General features: G+C 35.3%; 1 protein-coding gene across 4 annotated transcripts in view; it reads left to right on the top strand.

Annotated features, from left to right (window-relative positions):
- Positions 1-22,344, top strand: part of KDM6A (lysine demethylase 6A) — a 295,823-nt gene that overhangs the window by 130,339 nt on the left and 143,140 nt on the right. For all 4 annotated transcript variants that reach the window (XM_077145579.1, XM_077145578.1, XM_077145577.1 and 1 more), the window contains exon 4: positions 682-731. In XM_077145579.1, the coding sequence (XP_077001694.1) occupies positions 682-731 (50 nt within the window). The remainder of the gene's footprint in view (positions 1-681; positions 732-22,344) is intronic.

The following is a 22,344-nucleotide window of genomic DNA, read 5'->3' as shown; positions in this document are numbered from 1 at the left end:
TGGTGCCATTCCTATACCTCCATTTTCCTAGAAATCTTAAAAGTTTTTTTTTTTTAAAGTTAATTCCCCCAGTTTGAATATACATATATAACTTTTAGTTTATCTGTTTACTCCAGTTTCACCTGAATTTTCAGGCTGAGAGGACCTACTTTCTTTCCAGAGCCTTTTATGCCTGAGATGGAATTGGGTTGGAGGTAGCCCTAATAGGAAGGTAATTGTGAAGTGTTTTTTTGTTGTTGTTGATTGTATAAAAGAAGCATCATAAAAGTAGTAGAATCCTTTGTTCTTTGATGTGGTTTAGTTCTTAGCCATTTTTGGAAAGGAGGTTCCCTGTGAGAAAAATCAGTCACTCATTCTGGAATAATCTTGAAAAGTCCTAATCCTTCATCACTTTTGGTCTCTGAAGAAGGCCAGGTTGATTCAAAGGCGAACCTAAATTTTATGTCTCTTCAAGTGCAGGTCAGAGCTGTGACCATGGTTTTGCATCTCTGAACTTGTATGTATTTGCCATTTGTTAACCATGGCTAACTGAATAGGGAAGCCCCAGATTTTTAAATTGGTTGGTCTTTGGAATGTTTTCTTGGAGGTAGTTATGGTGGTAGCTTCTTGTTTCCTAAAAATCATCCTAGTTATTTTGGAATGGGACATAATTGTGATTCATAATTATTTTCCCTCTTTCAGCATTATCTTCATACCAGAGGTACTACAGTTTACAGTCTGACTACTGGAAGGTAAGTGTACATTTGCCTATTTCTAACTTGTTTTTTTCGGGGGAATGATTACTGCTGATTATACTTAAAATGAATTGTATTCTCACTTTCTTTGTTAATTATTTAAACATATTACTTCTAGGGAACAGGCTTGGAAAAGATAAAATGAATGTTTTTTTTGTTTGTGTTATCTTGTATGAACCTCGCTGTGTTCAATTAAGATAATTCGATTCCTTCTGACACTGTTGGCCAAAGATGATTCTAAGTATAAAAATTGAAAAGCAAGCAAAACTGACCAAACAACAGTAACAAAATGATTCCTTGGTTTTCTTGTCTAAGTTGATAGCTGGAAATCAGACTGAACGTGGTTGTACCCAGCTGAAAATGAAGGTATAATGGGAAAATTATAATAAAATCTTTCTAGTTATATTCTGTCTATAATTGGAGCTCTTGAGAGCTGAAACTAAAAGACCCATCTAAATGAATAACTGTATCCAGCAAATCATCCTTTTTCTCATCTTAGTTTAAGGTAGTGCATAAAGTTATTCTGAGAGGTTAATCTTTCATATCATCATGTTGAAGTACAAGTTTATTCATCACTGGGGTTTCTTTATCTGAATTGCCATTTCAGATTTTTTGGGTTTTTTTTTTGTTTTTGTATTAGCTAGTTTATCCTTGTTTTTATAGGGGTTTAAAAATAGATTTTGGTTAAAAAGGTTTTTTTATGTATAGAAAATTCAGAATCTTTGACTTTTTTCTTTCTTTTCATTATTGTAGTATAATTTACACAGCATAAAATCATCCATTTTAAGTATGCGATTCAGTGATTTTTAGTAAATTTTTAGAGTTGTGTACCCATTACCACAATCTTACTTAGAACATTTCCATCTATCCCAGAAAAAAACGTTGTGCCAACTTCTGGCAGCTACTAATCTGCTTTGCGTCTCTATAGATTTGCCTTTTGCTGGGTATTATATATAATTGGAATCATGCAATATGCAGTCATTTACGACTAGCTTCTTTCACTTGGCATATGTTTTCAAGTTTCATCCTTGTTGTAGCATCTATCAGTACTTCATTCCCTCTTATTAACTAAGAATATCTCATTGTATGGCTATACCACATTTTTATCCATTCATCAGTTGAGGGTATTTGTATTATCCCCTTCCCTCCCCCCTCTTTTTTTTTTTGGTCTGTTGTAAATAATGCTGCTATGACCTTGTATACAAGTTTTTGCATGGGTACATGTTTTCAGATCTCTTGGACATATACCTGGGAGTGGAATTGTTGAGCCACGGTTAAATCTATGTTTAACATTTTGAGAAATAGCCAAAATTGTTTTCCAGACTGGGTGCACCATTTTGCATTCTTACCAGCAATGGGGGGGGGGGGGGGGCAGTTTCTCCACATCCTCGTCACACTTGTAGTTTTTTACTTTTTGAGTGTAGCCTTCCTACTACATATAGATATGAAATAGCATCTTATTAGGTTTTGATTTGCATTTCCCTAATGATTTATTACATTGAGCATGTTTTCATGGATGCATTAGCTATTTTTATATCTTCTTTATGAAATGCTTATTCAACCCTTTGTCTGCTTTTTGTTTTTGTTTTCATTATTGAGTTGTAAGAGTTCTTTATGCTGAATATAGACCCTTACCAGATATACAATTGGCAAAGTATGTGGCTTGTCTTTTCAGTTTCTTGATGATAGGTTTTGTAGTGCTGAAGTATTTAATTTTGATGAAGTCGAATTTATCAGTTTTTTCTTTTTGGTGTTGTACCTAAGAAATTTTGGCCTAAGCCAAGATCATGAAGATTTGCTCCGTGCTTTATTATTTGCTTCACTGTTTTGCTTCTGTAGATAGTGCTGTAGTGAATAGCTTAGTAATTGTGTTAGTTCATATTTTAGTTAGTGATTCTTAGTTATAAATTTCTAAAAGTGGGATTGCTGGATGCAAGGGTAAGTGCTAAATGCCACTCCTTGGAGTTTTAACCATTTTACATTCCTTTCAACAGCATATGTTAGTGCTTGTTTCTCTGGTCTTTACCAGAAAGAATATGTTAGGAGGCTTTTTTGCCAGTCTGATAGGTGAGAAATGATAACTCGGCATATATCAGTATGCATTTTCTTAATTGTGAGTGAGGTGTTTTTTTTTAAGTTTAAAGATTGTTTTTATGTTTCTTTCTCTTTCAGTTTTCTGTTGGGCCATTGCTTTTATTCTGTTTTATGTAGACACACTTTATGAATTTATCACTTGCCTGTGATATAAGTTGTAGGTATTATAACCCAGTTTGCCATTGTTTCTATGTGTTTGATATAGATTTTGCCCATAGAAGAAGTTTTTTATTTGTGTGTTGTCAAATTTATCTTTTTTGCCTATATTTCATCTACATTTTGAATCATAGGACAGTTTTTTCCTCACTCTAAGGTGTTAGAGAAAGTCACCTACGTTTTCTTCTAGTACTTGAATGGTTTTACTCTTCATATTAAGTTTCAGATCTTTTGGAAATTTATCCTTGATGTGTATAGTATGAGGAATATCTACTTTTATCTTTGTCCATATGGCTCATTATCCTTGAAACAATATATTTTTGAAAATGTATCTTTCCCTTTACTAATTTGTGATATTGCCTTAATTGTATACTAAATTATCTTTAGCAGTTTTGTCTGCTTTACACTTTCTGGTATATTTCACCAGTCTTGTCTCTGGTATTATGAGCTAATATCACAATGCTTTAGTTACAGAGCTTTTATAATATATATAATATACAATAGGGGTAGGGCATCCTTTCTACATTGTTCTTGTTTTTTAAGGTTTTCCTGGCTGTCCTTGGTTGCTTATTTTTCCAAATAAACTTTATTATTAACTTGTCTAGGTCAACAAAAATATCTAATGATTGTTTTTTCCTCTAATTCTTTTGAGCTGCAAATTAACATTATTTTAAGGGCTCAGTTTGTTGAATTTCAGCAATTATGTAGTGTTGTGTAGTCATTACCATATTTCCGTTACCCAAAGTGTTCCCTTGCCTCCCCTCTCCAGTTGATTCCCACATCTGACCCCTGGTCCCAGGTGATCACTTATGGATTTTCTATCTCTCTAGTTTTGTCTTTCCTAGAATGTCATATAACTGGATTCAAACTGCATGTATCGTTTTGTTTTTGATGTCTTTCACTTAGCATGCTATTTTTGAGATTCATCTATAATGTCATGTGTCAGTATTGTGTTTCTTGTAATTGTTGATTGGTGTTTCATAGACTTGATATGCCACATTTTTTCATTCAGAGGCTGATAAACATTTGGGTTGTTTCCAGCGTTGGGTTGTTGTGAGTGAAGTGCTGGGAACATAATATTTGTTTTTGTGCAGGCATAGATTTTCATTTCTCTTGGTATACCTAGGATTTGGGAATACTGAGTCAAATTGAAGTATAAATTTAACTGACACACTGTTTTCCAAAGTTGCTGTGCCATTTCACATTCCAACTAGCGTTGTATGAGATTTCTAATTGTTCTACATTCCTGCTAGCATTTGGTATTATCAGTCTTTGCTGTAGCCATTATAGTAGGTGATAAATGATTTCTCATTTTGGTTTTATTTTGTATTTCTCTGAAGAGTAGTGTTGTTGAGCATCTCATATGTGCAATTGGTCTTTTATACCTTCTTTTGTACTGTTCAAATATTTTACCCATTTAAAAATTGGTTTGTTGTCTTCTTAATTGAGTTGTATGAATTCCCTCGTATTGTGGATAAAAGCTGATTGTCAGATATATGTTTTGGAAATATTTTCTCATAGTCTGTGGCTTGCCTTTCATTTTCTTAGTTTCTTAAAGAGTAAATGCTTTTAATTTTCATGAGTCCATTTATATCACTTTGTTCTTTGTGCCATTTGTGTTCCATTAAGAAATTTTTGCCTACCCCAAGAGCATAAAGATGACTGTCTTCTTTGTTGTTTTTCTGTAAGTTTTATAGCCATACCACCAATATTTCAGTCTGTGATATGCTTAAGACTATTTATGGTGTCAGAGAGGCAGTGATGTTCATTTCTTTTATGAACAGATAACCCAGTTTTTCCAGCATCATTTGTTCAAAAGACTGTCCTTTCAAAATTGAATTACCATTTTATCGGTGACAAAAATCAGTTGACGATTTTGACAAAACACTATTTCTGGATCCTCTATTCTGTTCCAGTTATCTGTATGTATAATTTTAAGCCATTGCTACACTGTTTTGGTGACTATAGTCTTGAAATCAAGCACTCTAAGTTCTGTGTTTCTTTTGAAAATTGTTTCAGTGTTTCTAGATCCTGCACCTTTTCATATAAAGTTTAGAGTTTGTTGTCAATTTCTCTTTCTAGGACTTTGATTGGGATCACATTGTGTGTATAGATCAATTTGGGGATAATTTTTGTCTTCAATAATATGGTACTTGCTTGCTGGTGAACATGGTATGTCTCACTATTTAGGTCTTCTTTCATTTCCCTCAGCAGTGTTTATTTTTTTGGTGGTTGTTTTTTAGTACCTCAGCAATGTTATTGTCTGTGCACATTTTTTATTATTTGTTCCTATTTTGTTTTTTATTTTGATGCCATTGTGATTAATCAGTATACAATTTAAAAAATATTTTTTATTGATAAATATTCACACACATACAGTCCATACATGGTGTACAATCAGTGGCGCACAATTTCATCACATAGTTGTGTATTGATCATTGTGATCATTTTTAGAACATTTGCATCACTGCAGAAAAAAATAAAAAGAGAAAAACCTCATACTTCCATACCCCTTATCCCTCCCTCTCATTGACCACTAAGTATTTCGATCTACCCAATTTATTTTACTCCTTATCCTCCGTATTATTCATTTGGTTTTTATCCATATTTTTTATTCATCTATCCATACCCTGGATAAAAGGAGCATCAGATACAAGGTTTTCACAATAAGACAGTCACATTGTAAAAGTTGTTATCATTATACAGTAGTTTGTAATAATCAAGGCTATTTGGAACACAGCTCAGAAATTTCACATACTTTTCTCCAGCCACTCTAATATACCATAAACTAAAAAGGGGTATCTATATAATGCATACGAATAACCTCCAGGATAACCTCTCAGCTCTGAAATCGCTCAGCCACTGAAACTTTATTTTGTCACATATCTCTGTTTCCCCTTTTGGTCAAGAAGGCTTTCTCAATCTCATAATGCCGGGTCCTGGTGATTTCTGGCTGTTCTGTCCCATCTTTCCAGGGAGATTTACACCCCTGGGAGTCATGTCCCATGTAGGGGGGAAGGGCAGTGGTGAGTTCACTTGCCCAGTTGGCTTAGAGAGAGAGACCACATCTTAACGAGAGAGAGAACAAAAGAGGTTCTCTGGGGGTGACTCTTAGGCCTAATATTAAGTAGGGTTAGCCTGTCCTTTGCAGGAAGAAGTTTCACAGGAGTGAACCCCAAGATCAAGGTGGGCTCAGCCTATTGATTTTGTTGTCCCCACTGCTATTTCCGATATCTATGGGTACCCTTTAGTATTTGGACTGGCCAGAATCTCTAGTACAACATTGAATAAAGGTGATGGACCTCTTGTTCCATTGCTTCGGGGGAAAACATTCAGTTTTCGCCATTGGCTATGACATTAGTCGTAGGGTTTTCATGGGTTTATATCAGTGAAGTTCTCTTCTGTTTCTAGTTTGCTTCCAGTTTTTATCATGAATGGGTGTGGAATTTTGTGAAACGATTTTTCTTCATCTGTTGAGATCCTATGGATTTTCTTTTTTATTCTATTCTATGGTGAATTACATTGCTTGATTTTCAGATGTTCTTGGGAAAAGCTCCACTTAATCATATATATATATTATCCTTTTTATATATTGTTGACTTCAATTTGGTAATGTTTTATTAAGGATTTTTTGTGTATGTTTATAAGTGATGCTACTCTGTCTTTCTTACTGTGACTGTCTGATTTATGCATCAGGGTAATTCTGGCTTCATGAAATGAGTTGGGAACTGTTCCCTCTTGTATTTTCTGAAAGTGTGTATAGGGTCGGTATTATTTATTTTTTAAATGTTGAATAGAATTTACCAGTAAAGTCACCTGGGCCTATTTGTCTTTCAAGAAATTTGTGTATTCATCTGAGTTGTCAGATTTGCTATTTATAAAATTTTAATAATGTTTTCTTTTAATAACTGTTAAATCTCTCATGAAGTGTCCCCTCTTTCATTCCTGATATTGGCAATCTGTTTTTCTTGATCAGTCTTGCTAGGGCTTATCAATTTTATTGATCTTTTCAGAGTATCAGCTTTTTGTTTCACTGTTGTTTTCCTCTGTTTTTTCCTGTTTTTATATATTTCATTAATTCTCAATTTCATTGATTCCTAATTGTCTTTATTATTTACTTAGGCTTTCTTTGTCTTAATTTTCTTGTAATTTTCTAGGATAGAGGCTCTGATGATTGATATTTTACCTTTTTTTCCATCTCTAATCATTTAAGCACATGTATTTCACTAAGTACCACTTCAGTTGTATTCTAGTTTTTCGTATTTGTTATTTTCATTATCATTCAGTTGAAAATACTTTCTAATTTCCGAGTTTGGATTTTTTTTAAGATACCACTATTAATAATCTCAAAATCCATCAAATTTATACGACATGTTCTATGATTTCATTCTTTTGAAATTTATTGAGATTTGCTTATTGGCTCAGAACTTGAAAATAAATGTATAATTTGTATTTGTTCGTTGTATTGTCCTATAAATATCTGTTAGGTAAAGGTGATTGATAGTATCTTTCAACTCAGTATCTTGCTGAATTATTATCTACTACAATCATGGAATTCTCTTTATTTTAATTTTGTGATTTTTTTCTTTAGCATGTTTTGAAATTCTTATTATGTGCATGCACATTTAAAATGGTTATTTCTACCAGGTGAATTTACACTTTTGTCATGAATACTCTACCTCTGGTAATTCTTTTTTACTTGATATGCTTTATTTGCTACTAATAAAGCTATTTCATCCTTCTTAAGCTTATTATTTAGGTGATACTTATCTTACTTTTACCCTATCAATGTTTTTATATTTGCAATTTTTCTTTTGTAGAAAGCATAAATATTGGTCTTGCTTTTTTATCCAGTTGGAAAAATTTCTGCCTTTTACTTAGAATGTTTAGCTGTTGACAGTTTATTTGATATGATTTGGCAGTTTGCTTTGATGTGGTTATGTTTGCATCTTCCATTTAGTTATTTTTCTGGTTTTCCAGGCAGTTTCTTGGTCTTTTGCATGTCTTAACCTGTCCCTTCCTCCTTTTGACATTTGGATTATTTTCAGAATTTCATTTTGCTTTTCATATTGGCTTTTTCAGCTATACTTCTTTTCATTATTCATTTAGTGGTTCTTCCTGGGAGTACAGTATACATCTGTAATTTTTCACAGTTAATTCTGTAATACTTATAAAATGTAGAAGGTTTGCAGCTGTATAGGTTTACATCTTTCCCACCCCATGTTCTTTATGCTGTCGTTCTTTGTGTTATATCTACATATATTATTACCTCCACAAGATGTTATTTTGTTTTGCTCAGCCCTGTTATATACAAATAACAGTAGCCTTTTGTATTTACTCAGATATTTGTCATTTCCAGTGTTTTCCATTACTTTCTGTGAATTGTTTCAATGCATTGCCATTTTCCTTTAGGCTGAAGATTTGTGTTTATCATTTTTTTAATTGTAAATGTGTGATTAAATTTTTTAGTTATCTTTTCTCTGAAAATAGTTTTTGCCTTTTTTTTTTATTGTGGTAGCATATAACAAAAACGTTATCATTTTTAAGCATGCAATTCATTTGCATTAATTGTATTTACAGTGTTGTCCTACAATCACTATGTCCTTTACAAAATCTTTATCATCCCAAACAGGAATTCTGCACCCATTAAATGATAACTCCCCATTCTCCCTCCCCCTGGCAACTGGTAACCTCTAATCTACCTTTTATCTCTATGAATTTGCTTGTTCTAGCTATTTCGTATAACTGTAGTCATACAATATTTGCCCTTAATGTCTTACTTATTTCATTCAGCATGATGTCTTCAAGTTTCATCCATGTTGTACTTTATATCAGAACTTTATTACTTTTATGGCTGAATAATATTCCATTATATGTATATACCACAGTTTGTTCATCCATTTATCTTTCTGAATAATGTCCTTTGTGTGAAAGTTTAAAATTCCATTTTATCTGTATTTATTTTGTTGCTCTGGCTTTTGATGTCATATCTAGAAATCCATTGTGTATCACAACATCTTGAAGATTTTCTCCTGTTTTCTTCTAAAAGTTTTAGTGTTTTAGCTCTCTTATTTAGGTTCTTGATCCATATTCAGTAAATGTTTTATATGTTTTGAGTTACGGGTCCAATTTCATTATTTTACAAATGGATAGCCAGTTTTTCCCAGCACTGTTTGTTGGAGAGCCTATTCTTTTTCTCATTAAGAGGGGTTGGTGCTTTCATTTTTACATGGATAGAGAATTCTGGGATGGCTTTTGTATGGATTGCCAAAACTTCTGCAATTCCCAGTGCAGCTTCTGACACCAACTGCAAATACTGCAGTAGTTCAGTTCAGTCCAATTCTGATTCTTAACTATTTGGAGTTAGGCCAGAATTTACAGGTTAAGGGCAATCCTCTACTAGATTTCCGTTCAGGCACCAGTTCTAATTTTGAAGACCCAAACCACCAGCTTCTTAGGGTCACTCATTTGCTGTAACAGCTTGCAGAAGTCACTGAAAACGCTATACTTTTGATTATTAATTTATTGTAGTAAAAGGATACAAATAAGGACCAAAAGAAGAGAGGCATAGGGCACGGTCTGGGAGGATCTCAAACACAGGCTTATATAAGCTCTCCACCTTGAGTCAGAACACGTCACGCCCACCCCCACCCCCACCCCCACCCCAGGAGCAACGTATTTTCTCAGTCTTGGAAGCTTTTGGGGGCTTCAGGTGCTCCAAGTTTATATGAGGTTTCATTACATAGGCATGATTGATCGAATCAGTGTGGCTGTTCTTAGTCTGCAGCTTCCCTCTCCCAGAGGTCTGGGAGGTGGCCTAATATGACATGGCTAGAACCTTTAACCCTCTCATAACATGGCTGGGTGACTGGTCTTTCTGATATGGTCAACCCCCATCCTAAGACTACAGGTGTGGCTTGGCCCTCCCTGTCATCTCCTTGTTAGCATTTGAACCAATAGGTGTGGTTCTGGAACCCGAAGAGCAGAAGATATTCTATCACAGGAAAATGCAAAATTTCAGAAGTTGCCTCCCTAAGAACTGGGGGTAAAGAACTGCCAAGTTTTTTGTTGCAGCACAACGTTAAAAATTTTTTTTTGTAATATAATGGGAAAATTATATTATCTGTATTCTTTTCGCCTCCATATTTTCTGATGAAAATTCAGCTGTTAATTGAACCCTGTCCTCTGTATGTAATTCTTTTTCTCTTGCTCCTTTCAAGATTTACTTGCTTTACTTCCAGTAGTTTGATCATGATATACCTCTTCATATTTACCCAATTGAGCAAACAGTCTGCATTAAATTTGAAAATTTTCTGCTACTATTTTTTTTAATCATTGCAATAGGAGATTTTAATGCACCTTACTCAGTAAGTGATGCATCAAGTAGACAAAAACTCAGTAATTAGAGTTTGTACAAAAAAAATATTAGCAAGCTTAGTCTACTCGATTTGTATAGAACACAGCATCCAACATTTGGAGAATTTATATTCTTCTAAGGACATAAAAGTTTATAAAAATTGATCACATATTGGGTCATAAGTTTAGTCTGCTTTTTCCCCCCACAGTCACACAATCACATTGAAAAAGCTGTATAGTTATACAATTGTTTTTAAAAATCAAGGCTACTGGACCACACAATTCAACCGTTTCAGGTACTTTCCTCTAGACATTCCAGTAAACCATGAACTAAAATGAGATATCTATATGTAATGTGTAATAATAACCTCCAGGATAACCTCTCGATTCTGTTTGAAATCTCTTAGCCACTGACACTTAATTTTGTCTAGTTCCTCTCTTCCCCCTTTTGGTCAAGAAGGCTTTCTGGGATCCTAGCTCATCCCTGAAGTTATGTTCCACATAGAGGAGGGAAGACAGTGAGTTTGCTTGCCAAGTTGGCTTAGAGAGAAAGGCCACATCTAGGCAACAAAAGAGGTTCTCTTAGGGTGACTCTTAGGCATAATTATCCCTACTGATAATGTGGGAATAAGCTTCATAGTGATAAGCCCTAAGATTGAGGGCTGAGCCTATTGAATTGGTTGTCTCCACTGCTTGCGAGAATATTAAGAATTCCCCAGATGGGGAAGTTTAATATTTCCTTCCTTCTCCCCAGTTCCCCAATGGACTTTTTAAGTCTCTGCTCAAATTACTCTGAAATATATTAGGGCATCATACTAACCTTAATCTGTACAAACCAACAAGATCTCATGCCCTATTCAAGATTCCATGTAATTATGATGTTCAAGTAAACTGACCATACAAGTTAAATTTGATAATGTGCTACCCAAAATGTAAATGTTGTACCAAATGAATATCTCTCCCTTTGGACTCACACAGAGGTTGAAATTTGAAAATGTGGGCCATATCATCCTTCACCCAATATTCTAATTTACCTGAGTCCTATCCAGGTCAGCTTCATTCATATCTCTAGACGACGTCTGATCACTGTTTCAGATTTTTAAACAGTTGCTGAATGGGGTAGAGCTGACTTTTGTAGCTTTAGTGCTCTACGTCTGAGTCTCATGTGTCACGTAAATACCTGAATTTACAGGGAATGACCAGGTTATATACAAATAGCTCAGTATCTCAGAATTTAGAAATATGTCACAACTCATAAAATACATGTGACTGTTGTAGAGCTTACAATCTAGGACATTTTACAGTAGACCCCAACCTGATAAGCCATACTCTTGACTTCAATTCTCTGAGTTTGTATATTATAGTTAATCCATAAAAGTGAAGCATGATAATATTTATCTTTTTGTTTCTGACATTTTATTCAACATACTGTCCTTAAGGTTCATTCATCCAGTTGCATGCCTCACAACTTCATTCCTTCTTGCAGCCGCTCAATAGTCTGTTGAATGTAAACTTCCCTCTTCCATTCCTCAGTCGTTGTACCCTTAGGCCACCTCCATCCATTGGGAGTCATGAATACTGCCGCCATAAACACCAGTGTGCAGATGTCCATTCCTGTCCCACTCTCAGTTCTGACAGGTATATACCTAGCAACAGGGTTGCAAGATCATATGGGAACCCCACTGCTGGCCTCCTGTGGAACTACCACACTACCCTCCGGAGGGGTAGTACCTCTCACCTTCCCTATTAATAATGTATAGGTGCATCTATTTCTCCACATTTTGTCAAGGACTTGTTTCTCTGTGTTCATTTTATTTTTTAGTATTTTTATTGACAAATCTTCACATACATACAGTCCATACATGGTGTACAATCAGTGATTTATGATATTATTACATAGTTGTGTATTGATCACCATGATCATTTTTAGAACATTTGCATCTCTCTAAAAGAACTATATTTAATCTTCTAATCCATGAACATGATATGCCCATTAATTTATTTAGGTCTTCTATGTGATTTCTTTTCACAGTTTCCTGTAGTTTTCTGTGTATAGGTCTTTTGTATACTTTCTTAAATTTATTCTTAAATATTTGATTATATTAGTTGCTGTTGTAAATGGAATTTTCTTCTTGATTCCCTCCTCAGATTGCTCATCACTATTATGTAGAAACTTACTGATTTCTGTGTGTTGAACTTGTATCCTGCCACTTTGCTGTAGTCATTTATTAGCTCTAGTAGTTTTGCTGTAAATGTCTCCAGATTTTCTACATATAGTATCATATCATCTGTAAACAGTGAGAGTTCTACTTCTACCTTTCCAATTTTGTTGCCTTTTTTTTCTTTTTCTTGTCTAATTGCCCTGGCTAGATCTTCCAGCACAATGTTGAATAACAATGGTGACAGTGAGCATCCTTGTCTTGTTCTTAATCTTGGAGAGAAAGCTTTCAGTCTTTCCCCATTGAGGATGATGTTAGCTGTATATTCCTGTATTTCATGTATTCTCTTTATCATGTTGAGGATGTTAGCTTGTATTCCTATCCTTTGAAGTGTTTTCATCAAGAAAATATGTTGAATTTTGCCAAATGCATTTTCTGCATCAGTTGAGATGATCATGTGATTTTTCTGCTTTGAGTTATTGATATAGTATATTACATTGATTGATTTTTCTTGTGTTGACCCAGCCTTGCATACCTGGAATAAAACCTACTTGGTTATGGTGTATAATTATTTTTATGTGCTGCTGGATTCGATTTGTAATTTTCTTTTCTTGTAATATCTTTTTCTGGCTTTGATATTAGGTTGATATTTGGCTTCATCAAATGAGTTAGCTTTCCCTCCTCTTCAGTTTTTTAGAAGAGTTTGAGCAGGATTGTTACTAATTCTTTCATGAACGTTTGGTAGAATTCACATCTGAAGCTATCCAGTCTTGGATTTTCTTTTTTGGGAGTTTCTTGACAACTGAGTCAGTCTCTTTACTTGTGACTGGTTTGTTAAGGTCGTCTATTTCTTTTTGAGTCAGTGTTGGTTGTTCATTTCTTTCTTGGAAGTTGTTCATTTCATCTGCATTCTCTAGTTTATTAGCATATAGTTACTGATAGTATCGTCTCATTACCGCTTTTATTTCTATGAGGTCTGTGGTTATGTCCCCTCTTACATTTCTCAGTTTATTTATTTGCATCCTCTGTCTTTTTCTTTTTTTGGTCAGCCTAGGTAAGGGTCCATTGATTTTTATTGATTTTCTCAAAGAAGAACCAACTTCTGTTTTTTTTCTCCATTGTTTTCATCTTTTCAGTTTCATTTATTTCTGTTCTGATCTTCATATTTTCTTTCCTTTTCTTTGCTTTGGGGTTAATTTGCTGTTCTTTCTGTAGTTCTTCCAGGTGAACAGTTAATTCCTCGATTTTTTTGCTGTTCTTAATATAGGCATTTAAGGCAATAAATTTTCCTCCCAACACTGCCTGTGCTGCATCCCATAAATTTTGATATGTTGTGTTTTCATTTTCATTTGCCTTGAGATATTTACTGAGTTCTCTTGAAATTTCTTCTTTGACCCATTGGTTGTTTAAGCTTGTATTGTTTAGCCTCCATATATTTGTGAATTTTCTGGCTCTCTGCCTGTCATTGATTTCCACCTTCATTCCGTTATGATCTGAGAAAGTGTTTTGTATGATTTCAATCTTTTAAAATTTATTGAGGCTTGCTTTGTGTTCCAGCATGTAGTTTATCCTTGAGAATGATCCATGAGCACTTGAGAAAAATGTGTATCCTGCTGTTTATGGGTTGTAATGTTCTGTAAATGTCTAAGTCTAGTTCATCTATCATATTATTCAAAATTTCTGTTTCCTTACTGATCCTCTATCTAGATGTTCTATCTGTTGATGACAGTGGGGAGTTGAAATCTCCAACTATTATGGTAGAGGTGTCTGCTTCTCCCTTTAGGGTTGTCAGTGTTTGCCTCATATATTTTGGAGTGCTCTGGTTTGGTGCATAAATATTTATGATTGTTCTGTCTTCTTGTTGAATTGTTGCTTTTATTAATACATATTGTCCTTTTTGTCTCTTTTAATTGTTTTACATTTGGAGTCTAATTTGTTGGATATTAGTATGGCTACCCCTGCTCTTTACTAATTGTTCTTGAATGAAATGTATTTTCCCAACCTTTCACGTTCAATCTAATTTTGTTCTTGGGTCTAAAATGATTCTCCTCTAGACAGCATATAGATGGGTCCTGTTTTTTAATCCATTTTGCCAATCTATGTCTTTTGATTGGGTAGTTTAATCCATACCATGTAATGTGGTTACTGTGAAGGCGTACTTTCTTTTACAGTTGTCTTTTGGATTTTATGTTATATCTAATTTTTTTTTCTTTTTACCTTTACTTATAGTCTTCATTACTATACTCTTCTGCAGACCTCTCTCTTCTGCCTTTTCCTATCTACCTGCAGTGCTTCCTTTAGTATTTCTTGTAGAACCAGTCTCTTAGTTACTAATTCCCTCAGTGATTGATTGTCTGAAAATATTTTAACCTCCTCCTCATTTTTTGAAGGACAGTTTTGCTGGGTATAGAATTCTTGCTTGGCAGTTTTTCTTTTAGAATCTTCACTATTTAATATCACTGTCTTCTCACCTCCATGGTTTCTGCTGAGAAATCCACACATCTTTTCGAACTTCCCTTTTATGTGATGTATTGCTTTTCTCTTGCTGCTTTCAAAATTCTCTCTTTGTCTTTGACATTTGACAATCTGATTAGTAAGTGTCTTCAAATATATCTTTTTAGATCTACTCTGTTTGTGGTATGCTGCACTTCTTGGATCTGTAATTTTATGTCTTTCATAAGAGATGGGAAATTTTCAGTGATTATTCCTCCAATAGTCTTTCTCCTCCTTTTCCCTTCTATTCTTCTTTTGGGATACCCACTACATGTATATTTGTGCACTTCATCTTGTCATTCAGTTCCCTGATATCCTGCTCATGTTTTTCCACTCTTTTCCCTATAGTTTCTTTTGTGTGTTGGATTTCACATGTCTAGTACTCTAGTTCTCTAATCCTTTCTATTGCCTCTTTGAATCTATTGTTGTAGTTTTCCATTGTTTTTTTTTTCATCTCTTCCTTTGTGCCTTTCATTCCCATAAGTTCTCCAATTTCTTTTCTCAGACTTTTGAGTTCTTTATGTTAGGCCAATGTCTTATTTATATTCTCCCTCGATTCATTGATTTGAGTTTTGATGAGAGTTTGTATGGCTGTTTGAACATCCTGAATTAGTTGTTTCAACTCCTATATCTCATTTGAAGTGTTGGTTTGTTCCTTTGAGTGGGCCATGTCTTTGATTTTCCTAATATGACTCATTATTTTTTGCTGGTGTCTAGGCATTTGATTTGCTAATTGGTTTATTCTGGAGGTCATTTTCCTAAGGTTTTCTTGATGGTTGACTTTGTTCTCTTTCTGTTCTTTGACTCTAAACTTACTCTAGTCCTTTAGCATAACTTCTGTTTGATCAGAGTTTTTCAGCTCTTGTTTTACTGGTTCTTGCCCTGACTATATGGACTTTTTTTTTTTTTTTGCATGGGCAGACACCAAGAATTGAACCAGGGTCTCTGGCATGGCAGGTGAGAACTCTGCCTGCTGTGCCACCGTGGCCCACCCTATATGGATTCTTTTGTGAGGAGCATCATCCCAGATAGGATTGTCCCCAGTCAGATTTTCCTTGACATGGCAGACCCAGGACTCAGGAAGTGAGTGTAATCAGTATAAATGTTCCCTGAGGGTGAGATCCTGCAGAGGTGTTTGTCTTTCCTATGAGTCTTTTGGAGTCTGTTTTTCATATTTTGTCCAGCAGATGACGCTTGTCAGCATGCTGCTTCCTACCAGTGTAAAGTTGTATGGTGCCTCTAATTCTCAGCAGAACCTGTCTCTGCTAGGGCCGTGATTGAGATAGAGGCTTTGGCAGAAGGTGGGTTTAAACTGTTTGTTTTCCTGCCCCTGGGGTCTGAATTTTCTAAATATAAACAGTCACCACCTTGGGCTGAGCCTTGTCCCCTCTCTTTTGTTTTGGTGAGGAGGCAGATTGCATTCTTCAGCCCCCTGTTCCCTTCAGCCTGGAAAATTTATACACCTCTCAAGCAACTGTCCTTACCCCCTGGCTCCTGGAACTTTTTTTTTTTTTGAGAGAGAGTGAGTTTGGGTTATTCTTAAAACTTGCTGATATCTCAGTCCCTAGAGTCTGAATTCTCTGGAAGGTGCAGCTTATGCTGGGCCCTGCCTCCCACCCTTTTCCCCACTTGAGAGGATACCCTCTTTAGGGAATTAACTCCTTCACCTGTCTAGCTACTTTGTCTCTCAGACACACCTTAACTCTACCCTTGCCTTGGGCAGTGCTGAAAGTTGAGAATCCCTGCTACTTTCTTTAATGGGCTACTAAGAAGTTAATCAGAGCAGGTCCCCAGCCTTCTCTAATTAAGGGCCAGAGTTGGTACCCTGCTCCATGTACCCCTTTTCTTGGCACAGCCCTTTTCCAGTATTTTGAGCTCAGTCAACTCTAAAAGCCTCTGATTTTTGTCAGCTTTGCTTTCTCTCTTCTGGGGAGAGGCCTCTAGGTTTGTTTTGTATATTTATCTGTGCTTGGAGCTTGTATTCAGCAGTCCACATTTGTTAAACAAATATGCAGTTGCACTTGGTTGAACTCTCCATGCCTTGCTGGTAGGAGAGAATGCTTTTTCCCACTGGAAAGAGACTCTAAAACAGAATTCTGTACCAGTGGGAGGAGGGGTGCCTGCCTCCATAGTGTGGGGTACTTACAGTTCTGTGCTGTGATCTTAGCCCTTCCACCCATTCCAATCTGTTGTATGATGTGTGTCTGGTTCCGAAAGTTCCCCCAAACAGTTGTTCCAGATAGTTCCTGGCTATTTACTAGCTGTCCTAGAGGATGAACTAAATTCCATTTATCTATCTTTTTCTTTTGTTGTTTGTGCTATAATGTACAGTCTAAGAAACAATTGCCTAATACTAAGGTCCTGAAAATGCTTCTCTGTGTTTTTCTTCTAGGAGATTTTTAGTTTTAGTTCTTATATATTTGGTCTTTGATCCATCTTGACTTGATTTTTGTAGGGTCTACCTTCATTCTTTTACATATGGTCATCCCGTTTTCCCAACACTATTTGTTGAAGACTATTCTTTCCCAAGTGAGGGAATTGGCAGTCTTGTCAGAAATTAGTTTGCCATAAATGTGAAGATTGATTTCTGAACTCAGTTTGATTCCATTGGTCTATATGTCTATCCTATGCCAGTACCTGCAACTTTTGACTACTGTGCTTTGTAATATGTTTTAGGATAGGGAAATGTGAGTCCTCCAAATGATACATAGAAGTGCACTTTACTTACGTCAAGTTAAATTTATCAAGTACTTTCACTAATTAATAGCTCAGATAATTTGGCTACATTATTTTGGTTTTTCTGTGTAGACTACCCTACCTTTGTAATTAATGATAATTTTGACTCTTCATTTCCAATTTTTGTGATCTTTTTCTTTTCCTCCAGTTAATACAGTAGCTAGGATTCTAGCAAAATATTGACTGTTTCGCATCTTAAAGAGAGCATTTTTAATGTTTTACCATTAAATATGATCATTGTAAGCTTTTTGTAAAGAGCAAACTAAGAATAGAAAGGAACTTCCTTACTCTAATGAAAGATAACTTTGTAGAAATTTCAGTTTTAAAGTTAATATTCTTCTTTTGCAAGGTTTTTCTGCATCTGTTGAGAGAATTTTATTTTCCTCCTCAAGTCAGTCTTGCATTTCTCAGATAAATTCAACTTGATTACAAGTTTTTATCGTTGTTAGGTATTTGTGGATTGGGTTTGCTAACATTTAGGAATTTTACCTCTTTGTTCATAAGTGAAATTGCTCCATAATTTTCCTTTTTTGAATTGTCAAAATGTTTTTGGTGATGTCCGCATCTTCTGTGTTCTGGAATAGCTAATTATAGTCTAACAAAAACCATTTATTGACTATTTGGTAAAAATGACCTATAAAACTACCTGTGCATTTTCAGTGGCAGAATGCTTCCACATGGGAGTCCCGGGTTTAATTACTATATCATGCACCTTAAAAAAAAAAACTGAAGAAAACTACCTGTGCTTGGTATATATCTTTGTGATACAATTTTGTGCTCTTGATTTGATTAATTACCCGTTAATTGCTCCTTTAAAAAATGTAATTTCATTGAGATATATTCATACGTCGTAGAAATCATCTGAAGTATACAATCACTGGCTTACAGTATCATCGCAGTTGTACATACATCCCCATGATCAATTTCAGAACATTTTCATTACTCCAGAAAAGAAATAATAAAAAAAAAAAAAAAGAAAACTCAATCCTCCCATTCATCTCACCCCCACCCCTGCACTCATTATTCACCCATAATATTGGTGTGGTACATGGAGTTATACAGAGAAAGTAGGTATTGGGCATGGAGTCCTTAAGGAGTCCAAGCAGAACAGATTTATTGAGAGAGAAAGCAACAGATTGAGAGCCAATGCACAGAAGGAGAAGGCCCTGAGCCTTGTTCTGGGGGCCAGTTTTTTTTAAAGGGAGCAAGGTGGGGGATGTGGAAAGACTACAGGCATAGCCGGGAGATAACAGGCTGGTGTAGAGCATGACTTCATGCTCATGGTTATCTGGTCTGGCCTCTGGCAGGTGGGCATTTGGCACATTTGTGCTCGTCTGTCTTGCTGGTACATTAGGTGCTGTCAGAGGACCTGCTGAGGGAGAGAAACTAAAGGGGACCCCCAGAATCCATTTTGTATGTCAAGTTTTATTTTCTGAGACCTGACAATAGGGTTTAACAAATGAATATGATTGCTGAATCATTATATTGATATTTCTTTTAGTCCCCAGTATCTTAGAGCAGCTAGAGATAAAAACCTAAAATTGTGAAATGGTAACCCATACAGACTCGAACATATGTTCTACAGATAATTGTTGCGATGTGCTTTGAAATTTATTGCTTTTTTGTATATGTGTTATTTTTCATAAAAAAGGAAAAAATTCAATTTTGGTAAATGCACAGCTATATGATGATATTGTGAACCATTGATTATACACTTCAGATGATTGCATGGTATGTGAATATATAATATATATATATATATATCAATAAAAAAATAAATTAAACAAAAGTTCAAAGGAGAAGGTGGAGTTGTAAAAGAGAAGATAGGATTTAACAAATGAGTATGACTCCTGAATCATTATATTGATATTTCTTTTGGTCTCCAGTGTCTTGGAGTAGCCAGAAGGAAAAAACTAACATTGTGGTACAGTAGCCCATATCAAACTCTGAAATCTGTTCTATAACTAATTGTTGTGTTGTGCTTTGAAATTTATTGCTTTTTTGTATATATGTTATTTTTCACAATAAAAAAAATTGGTTTAGTGCATTTGTTGCTGTTGATGAGAGAGTATTAAAATATTGCTGTTAACTATGGCCTATAGTTTGCAATAAGTACAATTTTTTCCCATAAAGCTCTCTGTTATTCCTCCTAATAATGTCATACATTTGTTCTAGTTCATGAAAGAGTTTTTTTTTGTATTTGTACAGTTAATCACGGGCTTTGTCCACCACGAGATTCACTGTTAACCATTCCCATGTTTTAATCTCCAACTTTCCTTCTGGTGATGTGCTGGTTTGAAATAATGTATGTCCGTTTCTTCTAATCCCTATTCAGCCTTGAATGTTTGAAACTGTAATTAGATCATCTCCCTGGAGATGTGATTTAATCAAGAGTGGTTGCTAAGCTGGATTAGCTGGAGGCATATCTCCACCCATTTGGGTGGGTCTTGATTAGTTTATGGAGTCCTAAAAAAGAGGAAACATTTTGGAGAAGGAAGGAGATTCAGAGAGAGCAGAGCAGAATGACATAGCCACGAGAAGCAGAGTCCACCAGCCAGCAACCTTTGGAGATGAAGAAGGAACATGCCTCCTGGCGAGCTCCATGAAACAGGAAGCCAGGAGAAGAAGCTAGCAGATGATGCCGTACTTGCCATGTGCCCTTCCAGATGAGAGAGGAACCCTGACCGTGTTCACCATGTGCCTTTCCAGATGAGAGAGAAACTCTGACTGTGTTCGCCATGTGTACTTCCACTTGAAAAAGAAATCCTGATTCGTCAGCCTTCTTGAACCAAGGTATCTTCCCTGGATGCCTTAGATTGGACATTTCTGTAGACTTGCTTTAATTGGGAAATTTTCTCAGCCTTAGAATTGTAAACTACCAACTTATTAAATTCCTCTTTAAAAGCCATTTCATTTCTGGTATATTGCATTCCAGCAGCTAGCAAACTAGAACAGGTGACATACATGACTCTAAATGTTCCCCTTTGACCACACTCATACACCCTTCAGCTTTGTTAATTGTTCTCACAATAACATGTTATCGTCATCTCTGTCCATTTCCACATGTTTAAGTTCAACCTAGTTAAACATTCTGTGCATATTAAGCAACCGATCCCCATTCTTTAGCCTATTTCTATATCCTGATAACCTATATTCTGTATTTAATGTTCATGAGTTTACATATTATAATCAATGAGATCATATAATATTTATCCTTTTGTGACTGATGTATTTCACTTAGCATAATGTCCTCAAGGTTCATCCATGTTGTGTGCTTCGGGACTCCATTCCTTCTTACTGCTAATATTCAATTGTATGTGTATACTACATTTTGTTTATCCATTCATCTTTTGATATTATGAGTTTCGGCTACTTCTATCTATGGTCATATAGTCCTATAGTATATGTCTATAATTTTGTCCCTAATTTCATTTCCAATATTAATTCATGCTTTCTTTCTTCTTCTTTGCTTCAGTCAAAGGTTTGTCAATGTTAGTGATTTCAGTGAACAAATTTTGGCATTGTTGATCACTTCTGCTGTTTATATCTCTTTTTAATATAAGTTACTGCTTTCTTCTCTTTTAATTTCTTTGGGTTTATTCTAGTCTGATATTCTATTCTAATAATTCTATTATTTATTTACCTAATTGTATCAGTGAGGGGTCTTCAGAGAAACGCAATCAACAAGGTGTGTATGTTCATTCATTCACATGTATGAAGTCATTTATTTTAAGGAATTGATTTACTCAGTTCTGGGGGTTGGCAGGTTTGAAATTTGTAGGGCAGGTAGGCAGACTGTTAATTCTGACAAGATTTGATGTTTAATCCTTGAGCCTGAAATCCTTAGTGGGACCCAGCAAGCTGGGAACTCAAGAGCTGATGTTGTAGTCTTGAGGCAGAATTTCTTCTTTCTTGGAGACCTTGCTTTTTTGCTCTTAAGACCTTCACTTGATTGGATCAGGTACAACCACATTAATGAGGGTAATCTCCTTTACTTACAGCCAACTGAATAGATGTTAATCACATCTACAAAATACCTTCACAGTAACATCTAGGCTAGTGTTTGACCAGATAACTGGAATCCATCTAGCCTAGCTAAGTTGACGCATAACCATCACACTTACTTAGTTCAAAATGTCTTTTGCAGCCTTTTTGCCCAAACTACTATATACCACACACTGTAACTGGGTGTGTCCTTAAGGTATCCTTTTTTTAAAAGCAGTTTCCCCATACCCTACCCCTTTTTTTCTTCTCACTGTTTTAAGGAAGTGAGCTCAATTGTCTTCTAGAATGTAATATTTTCTGGCTTTGCTCTGTTGCTTCCCTTTGGCATTGTTTAGCGTTCTCATTTCTTTTTACTAGAGGTTACCCATGAACAATTTGCTTAATGGTTTTTTAATGCCTGCCAAGCTCAGATTTAGCAGAGTTCACAAAAATTATTTTAAATATTTTTTCCCATATTTATGCATTTTCCTCCCTGCAAAGATTTCAAAGTAAATTACAGATATTATTATTTAAACTTTTAATGCTTCTGCATGCTTTTCTACAAAGTAAGGGTGTTTTCCTAATTTACTGTAATACCTTTATCGTGTGACATAATTAATGGTACTGTATTT

This window comes from Tamandua tetradactyla, chromosome X (assembly GCF_023851605.1).
Source record: "Tamandua tetradactyla isolate mTamTet1 chromosome X, mTamTet1.pri, whole genome shotgun sequence".
In the NCBI taxonomy this organism is placed as follows: Eukaryota; Metazoa; Chordata; class Mammalia; order Pilosa; family Myrmecophagidae; genus Tamandua; species Tamandua tetradactyla.
Note: the sequence above shows the minus strand (reverse complement) of the source record. Positions and strands in the feature narration are given on the sequence as shown.